The sequence below is a fragment of the Ranitomeya imitator genome, chromosome 6 (genome assembly GCF_032444005.1).
Source record: "Ranitomeya imitator isolate aRanImi1 chromosome 6, aRanImi1.pri, whole genome shotgun sequence".
In the NCBI taxonomy this organism is placed as follows: Eukaryota; Metazoa; Chordata; class Amphibia; order Anura; family Dendrobatidae; genus Ranitomeya; species Ranitomeya imitator.
Window position 1 is genome coordinate 123,795,630 of NC_091287.1, and position 12,789 is coordinate 123,808,418.

At 44.3% G+C, this 12,789-nt stretch overlaps 1 protein-coding gene across 1 annotated transcript in view; it reads right to left on the bottom strand.

The window, feature by feature from the left end:
• ZNRF2 (zinc and ring finger 2) overlaps positions 1–12,789 on the bottom strand; it is a 150,678-nt gene that overhangs the window by 24,723 nt on the left and 113,166 nt on the right. The window contains exon 2 of the mRNA XM_069730051.1: positions 3,198–3,293. Within this exon, the coding sequence (XP_069586152.1) occupies positions 3,198–3,293 (96 nt within the window). The remainder of the gene's footprint in view (positions 1–3,197; positions 3,294–12,789) is intronic.

A 12,789-nucleotide genomic window follows, 5' to 3' on the forward strand; every position in this document is an offset into this window, starting at 1 on the left:
TCAGATTCTACACAACTGTGTCAGCGCAAAACCCCCATGTAAATAGATACTGCAATGATGTGGATTTTGGCAGCACTATTACCATGGAGTGTGAATGAACCTTTGTAGAAATGGTTCTGAGAACACAACAGGTGCAGGGAACTCACAATGAAGGAAAACTGTACATAAGACACTTGCGGTAAATTAAATTCACTAACGAAACAGAAATTTCCCAACCTTTATAGTTTTATATAATTGATGACCACCCCTCACTTACATACGCTGATCATTTTCCCAGGATTGGTGGTAACGCACTGGGTACGGGACTTAAATATATTGTGAAGGGTTGGTGGGAGGCTTACCAGTCAATCCAAAAAAATCATTGGGTCAGCCACATTTATGTAAAACTATGGGTAGCACCAAAGAAGGGTATCACAATTTAGTGAATTTTAGAAAGCGGCTTTTCTCTTCACAGAGCCGACAGGTACAATATTAAAAGGGAACTATACACTGGTAAGTTCACAGAAAATAGCGCCTTTTTATTGTAGGTATCTACGTTGCAATCATTGGAATTCTAAATATGAAATATAACAAAAAAGGTGACAATCATAAATAATCGCTATTAAAACAAATAGATATGTAAAAATAATCCTTAAAATAGACTGTCTTTACATATGTCCCTACACTACTAAAACAGCAAAAACCAGCTCTTTTGGTAGTAAAAACGCTGCCTTTAAAATGCTTGTTTTTTTTGGCATTTTTGCTGTGTGTTTTTTGCAGCAGTTTTCTGAGCGGGTTATGTGTGTGCTTTGTCTACAGTACATATTTTCACAAAATTAGTTTTATTCACCAAAAACAAATGTGATTTTTTTCACTTTCTTATTAGGACACTGGTGAAATGAAGCCGAAATCTTTAAGTCACAGAAGGCACAACATCTACATATCCATCCATAATGTACAATCTTATTTGTTGTCAGGTCAGAATTAATTACGGTATATATATTTTCACCTTAAAACATGTTAAACACTACAAAAAGGAAAATTGGCCAGTGCAAAAGTTTTGGCGCCCTGCATAGTTAGTACCTTGTAGCACCCCCTTTTAGATGTATCACAGCTTGTAAATGTTTTTTTGTAGTCAACCAAGAGTCTTTCAGTTCTTGTTTCAGAGATTTTCATCCACTCTTCTTGAGAAAATTCTTCCGGTTCTGTGATATTCCTGGGTCGTCTTGCATGCACTACTATTTTGAGGTCTAGCCACAGATTTTCAAAGATGTTCAGAGGACTGTGAGGGCCATTGTAAAAGCTTCAGCTTATGCTTTTTGAAGTAGTTATTGTGGATGTTGACGTGTGTTTAAGATCATTATCCATTTGTAGAAGCCATCCTCTTTTCAATTTCAACTTTTTTTTACAGATTGTGTTATGTTTCCATCAAGAATTTGTTGAAATTTTATTGAATCCATTCTTCTCTCTACACGTGAAATGTTCCCTGAGCCTTTGGCTGCAAAACAACCCCAAAGCACGATTGATCCACCTCCATGTTTAATGATTAGCGAGATGTTCTTTTCCTGAAACTCTGTGCCTTTCTTCTCCACACATACCTTTGATCATTGTGGCCAAAGAATTCTATTTTAACCTTATCTGTCCACAGGACTTGTTTCCAAAATGCATCAGGCGTCTTTAGATGTTCTTTTGCATACTTCTGATATTGAATTTTATGGTGAGGATGCAGCAGAGGTTTTCTTATGATGACTTTTCCATGAAGGCCATATTTGTGCAGGTGTCTCTGAACCGTTGAACAATGTACCACAACTCCGGAGTCTGCTAAATCTTTCTTAAGGTCTTTTGCAGTCAATCGGGGGTTCTGCTTCGAAAGCAATCCTATGAGCAGCTCTCACTGAAATTTTCCTTGGTCTTCCAGACCTTATTTTGACCTCCACTGTTCCTGTTAATTGCCATTTCCTAATTACTTTCCAAACCGAAGAAAGGACAACTTGAAAACGCTTTGCTATCTTCTTATAGACTTCTCCTGCTTTGTGGGCCTCCATCATTTTCAGAGTGCTAGGCAGCTGCTTCAAAAAACCCACGGCTGCTGTTTTTTGGCACAAGGTTAGAGGAGGATGTGTTTTTATAAAGCTGGGAAATTTGCATCACCTGGTTTTTCCTAACAATGATAGTGAACAAGCCATTACCATAACAGTTTAATTAAGGTCTGAAACCTTGGTCACAGTTATCTGAGAACACACATCTCAAAGGGCGCCAAAACCTTTGCATCGGCCCATTTTTCTTTTGGTAATTTTTAAAATGGAAAAGAAAATATATATTATTTTTGCTTCAAATACAAATGAAACGTGTCATCTTTAACTTAAAGCCTTTTAGAGATCATTTCATCTTACTTGACTGTCCACAATAACAGTAATTTTGACCAGGGGTGCCCAAATTTTTACATGCCACTGTATAGACTAAAGGATTGTGAGTAATGGCATAATTATCCAGATCAATGACATGCCATTCTGGTACGATGCCACACATATCTATAGCTGGGACAGTAGTAAAGCTCTGGATCATTTACCCATGAGGATTACACGCTCTTGACTACAGCACATCTATTACACTAGTGGGTTACTCCACTCCATTAAACATTTCATAGATTGTATAGTCTCAGAGAGTGCACTAAGAATATACATAATTAGGGTCGCTATCTACAGGTTATGAAGCTCATCATCAGCACATCATAATGGACATAGATCCAGATCTCAATCTTTCATTTGAACCCAGGTGTACAATAACTTATTTATACACCATCTATAAATATTATCCAGATTGTTAAGACTGTGAGGGAGAATTATTTGGTTATTAGCTACCTGCAGATTAGGCATGAAGAGGGTTGGAGACCTCTATCCTAGATGTGGATTCCGAGGTAAGATCCACGTTATCAGACATTTATGGCATGTCCTGCGGATCAATGTCAGTGATAGGAATAGAATATTGCTTTTAACATATGACCAAAATATACAGAAGCCAGAGGTTTACACCCTCCCCCACCTACAGCCCGAGATGTGGTGGATTCGACCCGACAATCAATAATGCTAACATTTATGATGCATATTTTAGCAGGGCTCCAAATGGGAATTCGAAGGGGGCGACACTGAAGGGTCACACCTGCTCTCTGGTGACAGATTCTTCTGAATTCATGTGTATTACTATTGTGTTGCACTTACCATTATATGTTATTCTCGGTTTCGTTAAGCACATAACAAGGTGCAAATCCATTTCATCTGTAGGAATGAATTTTGAGCATACTGGGCACTTGAAACCTGCAAAAAAAATGAAATAAATTAAATAAGTGTACATACAATAGCGAAATATAATGCATACACAAACTGATAAGATATAATAAACGCTACAATATATTGTACTGTAGAGTGTCATAGGCTATACAGTGATGGCGACAGAAAACCAAGGTGTATATCTGCTGCTCATTATATAGTCAAAGGGAAATGACATTTACCACGGACACCTTTGTCATATCATCGAATTGTAACACTAAATACTAGTTTAAAATCTAATTATGATCTTAAATGAAGCACATATATTTATGAATGCCAGTTACGATGAAGAAAATCCATCATTTCGGACTTGGAAGTACATTTTTATTCACTTATATGGCACCATTAATTCCACAGCGCTTTACAGACATTATCCACAATCTCCCCATTGGGGCTCATAATCTAGATTCTCTATCAGTGTGGGAGGAAACCGGAGAACCCAAAGGAAACCCACACAAACGCTGGGAGAACGTACAAACTTGTTGTTGTCATTGGGATTTGAACCCAGGACCCCAGCGCTGCAAGGCTGAAGTGCTAACCACTGAGCCACTGTGCTGCCCATTCCATAGGAAGCCACTGAGGTGCCCCTGCTCTAAGGTAAAGGGGGACAAAGGCCGATTTTATCTTTATCATGAAACTCCTGTTTCCCCCCTGCCGAATTGGCAACATTAACAGAAATAAGTGCATTGATCCAAAGGACAAGCTTCCCATTTGCTTCCAAACGATGAAAAATTACATTTCTCAGTCTGAGCAAACGAATGGAATTCATGATAACTAAATTTTTTTTTCCCTTGCGTATTTTAACCAAAGAGTTTATCCTAACCTGCAGGGGTTTTTATCCAAAATAACGTTTATAAAAAACACACATGTAAACCTCATCAAACACACAAGTCTTAGGACCCAATCCTCCCCAAAAGCCTAAAAAGAAAGTGTACGTGCACACTGTTTTTGAAAAAAAATTTGGGCAGAAACCATAAAAAAACGTGCAGTTACAGCTCAGTTTCCACTCCAAAACCTTCTTAGAAGTGGATCCGGATGTTGTGTTAAAATTGAAAATAAAACCTTTAAAAAAAGAAATAAGAGGATTCTGCAGGAAACCGCTCCAAACTAAGTATTGTCCAATCAAAAGGCTGCAAAGAACACCAAGAAAAAAAATCTCAAGAAAAAGAAAAAAAACTGTACCCAAAATTCCTCCCAAAAATGAAAACTTCCATTAGTGGTTTCTAGTTGAAACACTGTTTTTTTTGACCGCCTCTGTGTACTTTCAATGGGTTTGGCTATACTTTAGTAAATGTGTTGAGGACACGATTTTGTGGCACTTCCACATATATAAGAATTACAGGTTCTGCGCCTGCAGTTAAGGCGGTCTTCTCGCAGACTCTTCAGCACTCCGCTGATGAAGACGCATGTGACCAGACCTGTCCATCTGCCTCCGCCAACTGAGAAACACTTCATATTGGAAACCGGATTTTCAAATTGCAGGTGCAGATGGACAGGTCTGGTCACATGCTGCTTATTTTTTTTTCTTGCATATTTGAAGGAGTTTTATATCTGGAGCATGTCAGTTCTTTCAGTGTTTTTGTAGCAAAATGCATAATATAGGAAATAAATGCAGCAAAAACATGGATTTTAAACAGTGTTTCGATTTTGATGCAGACAAATCTGCAATGAATACTAAACATGTTCGCATACCCCAAGAGCTCCATTGAGTCTGTGAGGAAGGTAAAACTAATAGGAGCGGAACCTGCCAAAATCATGTGCTAAATCATGTGCAAAATCATCTGTTAAAGAAGCCATCCCCATTCCGGTGACCATAGAGAAGTTGATTGTTGACCCAACGATAGTCTTGGGAACATCAGCTTTACCATTGCAGTCTACACATTTTAGTTCACATTGATCGGCACCATTGTTTAATTTGACTGCACATCATCAGTGACAACATAAGGATGGAAAATAGATCTGGAAACGCTTTTTAATGGAAAGATCTTTCATGAGACTATACATTGAGAAAATTGAAAAATGGCAATGTCTTTCAATCTGATGACAAATGGATCATCAGCCAGCTAAAAAGATCAGCCACTGATTAGTCCAACACAACGAACTTTGGTTATAGTTACAAATCTTCATTTTTCCATCAACTTAAGTCCAATGCTTATGGAGACGTTGGGGAAGGTATGGTGAGGTAAATCGGCAACAGGAGAGGAGGCCCATTTTACAGATAACGGAAGCGCACAGATCCGGAAGTCTGCAGATGGAGTTGTGGGAGATTGGTTTCCCCTTGTGATCTCCATTACTGCCATTAGTCACTGGAAGTAAACCACATTCGGACCTTACATTATTGGGCGTTCAGTTTATTGTTCTCTTTTACACTAATCGTCTATCAGTTTTTACTGAAGTTATCCCATGTTTTATGCCAAACTCAAGAGTAAAGGAGGCTGGGGAAACAACAGACAGGAGAGATGGAGTGATGATAGTAGAAGAAATTAATGAAAGAAAGATATAAACTGTTGTTCATGCGCTCTGTGATAGGGCAAGATTTTATATCCGGAATAATGACTCTGCAGTTTATCTGCGGCTACGTAATGAATGCTAAGACTTCAGACTGTCTCTGTTGCGGACATGAAAAACTTTCCTAATTCGGTGTGATGCCTTATACAAGGTAAAAACAGATTATAAAAAGTCATATTACACTCTGTATAAAGAGGGTTCAGAATATGGAGGTCATGTGATTGGGTGAGGGGAGCCTCCGACTCTAGGCACCACGCCGATCATCAGATTGAAGAAGTTCCAAAATTCTGTGATCATTGCAGCCTCTTACACGCCATCTATCTATAATATAACGCTGGGAGCGTCACTCTGTCCGAAGCCTCTATAGACTGCGCAAGCGCCGGCGCAGTCTGGGCCTCACAGAGCGACGCTCCCGGGAGATCGCGGTGTGCGTTCACACTGAACGCACACCGCGATCTCCACCGCAGAAGCAGGGACCGCCAGGAGGGTGAGTATCGGCCTATATTCACCTGTCCCCGTTCCATCGCTGAGCGGCCCCATCTTCCCGGTCTTCGGCCTGTGACCTTTAGTTCAGAGGGCGCGATGACGCGCTTAATGCGCGCCGGCGCCGCCCTCTGACTGAACAGTCACAGCCAGGAGACCGGGAAGATGGCGGCGCTCAGCGATGGAACGCCGGACAGGTGAGTATAGTAAGTGCTGGGGGGGCCTGAGCTGGCGGCGATACCGGCACCTGACCCCCACAGCGCGCCGGTGTCCCCGCCTGCTCAGGCCCCCCAGCACTCGGCGCCGAGCAGGTCAGAGGCAGTATGGGGGCGCAGGATGGAGCAGCACATAAGGATGGGGACGCAGGATGCAGCAGCACATAAGGATGGGGACGCAGGATGGAGCAGCACATAAGGATGGGGACGCAGGATGCAGCAGCACATAAGGATGGGGACGCAGGATGGAGCAGCACATAACAGTATGGGGACGCAGGATGGAGCAGCACATAACAGTATGGGGACGCAGGATGGGAGCAGCACATAACAGTATGGGGACGCAGGATGGGAGCAGCACATAACAGGATGGGGACGCAGGATGGAGCAGCACATAAGGATGGGGACGCAGGATGGAGCAGCACATAAGGATGGGGACGCAGGATGGAGCAGCACATAAGGATGGGGACGCAGGATGCAGCAGCACATAAGGATGGGGACGCAGGATGCAGCAGCACATAAGGATGGGGACGCAGGATGCAGCAGCACATAAGGATGGGGACGCAGGATGCAGCAGCACATAAGGATGGGGACGCAGGATGCAGCAGCACATAAGGATGGGGACGCAGGATGGAGCAGCACATAAGGATGGGGACGCAGGATGCAGCAGCACATAAGGATGGGGACGCAGGATGGAGCAGCACATAACAGTATGGGGACGCAGGATGGAGCAGCACATAACTGTATGGGGACGCAGGATGGGAGCAGCACATAACAGGATGGGGATGCAGGATGCAGCAGCACATAAGGATGAGGACGCAGGATGGAGCAGCACATAAGGATGGGGACGCAGGATGGAGCAGCACATAAGGATGGGGACGCAGGATGGAGCAGCACATAAGGATGGGGACGCAGGATGGAGCAGCACATAAGGATGGGGACGCAGGATGGAGCAGCACATAAGGATGGGGACGCAGGATGCAGCAGCACATAAGGATGGGGACGCAGGATGGAGCAGCACATAACAGTATGGGGACGCAGGATGGAGCAGCACATAACAGTATGGGGACGCAGGATGGGAGCAGCACATAACAGGATGGGGACGCAGGATGCAGCAGCACATAAGGATGAGGACGCAGGATGGAGCAGCACATAAGGATGGGGACGCAGGATGGAGCAGCACATAAGGATGGGGACGCAGGATGGAGCAGCACATAAGGATGGTGACGCAGGATGGAGCAGCACATAAGGATGGGGACGCAGGATGGAGCAGCACATAACAGTATGGGGACGCAGGATGGAGCAGCACATAAGGATGGGGACGCAGGATGGAGCAGCACATAAGGATGGGGACGCAGGATGCAGCAGCACATAAGGATGGGGACGCAGGATGGAGCAGCACATAACAGTATGGGGACGCAGGATGGAGCAGCACATAACAGTATGGGGACGCAGGATGGGAGCAGCACATAACAGGATGGGGACGCAGGATGCAGCAGCACATAAGGATGAGGACGCAGGATGGAGCAGCACATAAGGATGGGGACGCAGGATGGAGCAGCACATAAGGATGGGGACGCAGGATGGAGCAGCACATAAGGATGGGGACGCAGGATGGAGCAGCACATAAGGATGGGGACGCAGGATGGAGCAGCACATAACAGTATGGGGACGCAGGATGGAGCAGCACATAAGGATGGGGACGCAGGATGGAGCAGCACATAAGGATGGGGACGCAGGATGGAGCAGCACATAAGGATGGGGACGCAGGATGGAGCAGCACATAAGGATGGGGACGCAGGATGGAGCAGCACATAAGGATGGGGACGCAGGATGGAGCAGCACATAAGGATGGGGACGCAGGATGGAGCAGCACATAAGGATGGGGACGCAGGATGGAGCAGCACATAAGGATGGGGACGCAGGATGGAGCAGCACATAACAGTATGGGGACGCAGGATGGGAGCAGCACATAACAGGATGGGGACGCAGGATGGAGCAGCACATAAGGATGGGGACGCAGGATGGAGCAGCACATAACAGGATGGGGACGCAGGATGGGAGCAGCACATAAGGATGGGGACGCAGGATGCAGCAGCACATAAGGATGGGGACGCAGGATGCAGCAGCACATAAGGATGGGGACGCAGGATGCAGCAGCACATAAGGATGGGGACGCAGGATGGAGCAGCGCATGACAGGATGGGGACGCATGATGGAGCAGCGCATGACAGGATGGGGACGCAGGATGGAGCAGCACATGACAGGATGGGGACGCAAGATGGGAGCAGCGCATCACAGGATGGGGACGCAGGATGGGAGCAGCGCATGACAGGATGGGGACGCAGGATGGGAGCAGCGCATGACAGGAAGGGGAACGCAGGATGGAGCAGCACATGACAGGATGGGGACGCAGGATGGAGCAGCACATGACAGGATGGGGACGCAGGATGGGAGCAGCACATGACAGGATGGGGACGCAGGATGGAGCAGCGCATGACAGGATGGGGACGCAGGATGGAGCAGCACATGACAGGATGGGGACGCAGGATGGAGCAGCGCATGACAGGATGGGGACGCAGGATGGAGCAGCACATACCAGGATGGAGACAATATACCAATATAAATGCTCGCCACCCGGGCGTAGAACGGGTTCAATAGCTAGTAGTAATATATACAGCTTTGCTGCGGTGAATAGGACTATGACGCATTGGCCGTCAATATTCAGAACCTGGAAAACAATGTTAACACCCATCCTGGAGGCATGAGAGCAAGACAGACAATAGGGAAACGTTATGGCGGAATATGGTGAAACTAGTAATGAACATGCGCCATGGTTATAGGCAACCGGAGAGGGCCATCTGGGAATACACTATTCTTAGCCACCATTTTTAATATTGGTCATTTGTTCATAGTCGTTTTTAGAACATAAAAGCATCAGCTCCGTAAAGGGTTAATTTTAATGTTGTAAGTTGGAAGAACAAGAGGCACAATAGTGTAGGACAATGCAGCCTGAAGAAGCAGCCAAGAAAAACAGTCATTACACCGGTATTGTGTCTACGTGACGTCTATCTGCAACAATTACTAGCCCGAGCGAGACTATTTACTACACTGACTTATGTCACCCTCTGTACGAATCATCGCTAAATTGATGGTTAGTAAATTTATATGGGGTCAAAGACATTCCTGAACATTTCAGTATCTGGGTTAGGAGGATCCAGTGATGAAGCAAACAATAAAAGTAATACACAGGTTGCTCGTTTTCACATGTCCCATATCAGAAGCCATGCTGTGATCACGAATAGTCAGGACAGTCTTCTCGGTAACTGGGACAATGGTAAAGAAGATCCGCCCTAATCATCTATGTGTGTGAGTGCATTACAATACTTCCCAATCGGCCTCGTTCCCCGTGTGACCTGAAGATACACCAGCTACACAGAGGATAATGTGTGGAGCGGAAGCCGCCTTCTCAATGGAAGTCTACGCAGCCAGGTTCTGGGTCCCATAGACTTACACTGAAAAAGATGCACCGTCCCTTACAGCGTGAACCAAAGCTGAAGAGCCTGGAGAGCCAGTAACCTGAGGGGACAGCGATTCTTAGGACTCTTGCACTATATAATATACTGTATATATTTAGGAGGGATTAGGGGAAAAAATGACAGACTAAGCAAAGTACAACAAACAGCCCCATCGTCATTATTACCAGATGGGGTCTCTGTGCCTAGAACATCATTGTTCACAACTTCTGACTTCTCTATGATAAAGGCCTAGTTAGTTTTTCTGTGATGTTGGGAAATAAGAATGCTATGGCTGTAAGGGGGAGCGCCAATGATAACTACTGAGCGCTGAACCCTTTCTACTAATGGTTGACCTGCCACCATGTGTGAAGTCCCTAATGACCTGTGTGATTTGTTATGCCATGCTATGGCAAGTGTGGCTTAATGTCTTACTTCGGGCACTGCACGACTACATGTTTAATGACAGAGGTAGATATGGTACTGCATATACTGGCGGGAATGCAAGTTGTCCAAGTGCCAGATGACATACGGAAATGCGGACTGTGAGGTCAGATGCCAGTGAGCCTGTGTGATGGGCGCTGGGCAGCACTGAATTTCATTAGAGCAGTGCAAAAATCAATTTTTGGAAGTGGCCTTGACCCGAGATCAGACCTGACTGCAGTGGACTCACACCTATGCTTTACCGCTGCTATGGATTGCTCCTAGAACTGTTTCGGATACATTTCTCTGTTACAGTTCAACCCTACTGTGTCTGTGTGACTGTTCAAACCAAGCACCGCACCTTGTACAGGACATAGCCCTAATACAATGGTACCTTAGTGTTCAATTCGGTGTCTGCTTTACCAGAAATCTTCACAGTGTACCCTCTCTTATGATTGACAGCTCTGGCATCACAGCAGCTGATAAGGGCGGAGGTAGATATAAAACAAGTAGATGGGAAGATGCACTGCCGTGCACCATGGCATGGCCGAGTAAAACAAAACACTTCATCTGCTTATTTGAATAAAGATTTTTGGGCAAATGTAGAATTGGATTTGGACACAAAGTACGATTTTCATTTGGGCTATGTACTTTACAAGGTGTTGTGCTTTGTTTGAACAGTCATTTTGTGCTGAAATGGCTGCTTAAGTGTCAGAGGTAGGATACTTAAAAGAACCCACAAACCAGTTTATCCACCACTGCAGAACTTTCACTATTCTAAGTCATCCTAAAACCTATGAAACTAAAGTAAAAAAGATCGGAGATGACTTTAGTATGACAGAAACGCAAGGTCAAAACGATTAGAACCACAGAACTATTCAATCATGTCCTACGTTTAGGTCAGTTGCTCACAGGTAGCGTTCCAATAAATCAAACTGCGCGTTGTAAGGAATCTATCTCCGCAAACAAGAAAAGATACATTGAAGATCTCAAGGAGAATTTAAATATATTGGAAGGCTTAAAAGAAAAAGTCAGCGCAGTACTGAAGCGGTTCTGGCTTTATAAGCATTATAACATATTATTATAGGCTCTTTATAATGTGACGTGACTAGTATTATTGCGTGAGCTTAATATACAGGCCCACAGTTACGTATAATTAGGAGGAAATAAACAAAGATCATTAGACCAGTCCCATGATAAGAAGTATCCTCCTTTGGTGCATGAGCTCACTCTATACTATCATATATAATTACTTACTACTATAATGCCATAACTAAGTAGTACCAAAAAGCCTCCTGTATGTGTATGATGCTGCAGATGATGCTGTATGGCGAGTATACCAGGCTAAACTGAAAAACTTATGATATATGTAAAGCGCCATGGAATAAATGGCGCTATAACAATAAATAATAATAATAATATATTAAAATATGGGGCGGTAAATACTGGCTATTACCTGCTACAGACTGTATACCAATATCATCATCATAGATAAAACCAGTAAGGAAACAGCGCACCAGACCATAGGGCGATACCGTCATCACAAGATCCAGGTAAGCTGAAGTCATGGGGAGCACTACTGCACCTTCATATTCAGGGGTTAGACACTGCATACTAATCACACCTCTAGATCGCTAAAGAGAGAACAAAAATATCTGAAGAAAAAAAAAAAAAGGTTCCTCCTTATGAGACCTTCATGCGATAGTTGGATATGGAGATAGACGTGGTCTTCCCGACTACAAATCTTATGCATAAAAATCTAGAAGGTGAGGTCCATGAATCTGGTTGAGGATTGCTCACACTCCTTTTATCGCTGACAGCTGACTTTAGGTAACGTCATACCACTTCACTGCGGCATAGTATCCACATGCGCTTTAGAGCATCTTAGGGGTTTTCACATTCATGCCTCATCTCATCTAAGATGCTGTAAAGCGCATGTGGATACTATGCCGCAGTGAAGTGGTATGACGTTACCTAAAGTCAGCTGTGTGGAGTTCCTCGGCGTCCCTCTGCCTCGACGCGCGTTTCGCAATGCTTCTTCCGGAGGCATCTATCACTATGAAGCACACTAGTGTTATGTTAATTGAATGTAATGACTAGGGGCAGTATTGTTTATTTTCCCCATGTGGTGCAATTGCACTTGGAGTTTCTGCATGTGGAGCGCTGCTATACCTTGTTATAGGTGTATACTGATGCATGGCCAAATTGGTTGGAGTTTCCTATGGCAACTAAGTCCCTCTTTAACGTCAGATCTAGCACGTTTTTCTTACTGCATGTAATTTTAACCTGCTGTTAATAAAAATTATTTTACTGTATATCAAATTACCACTCGGTTTGGGATTA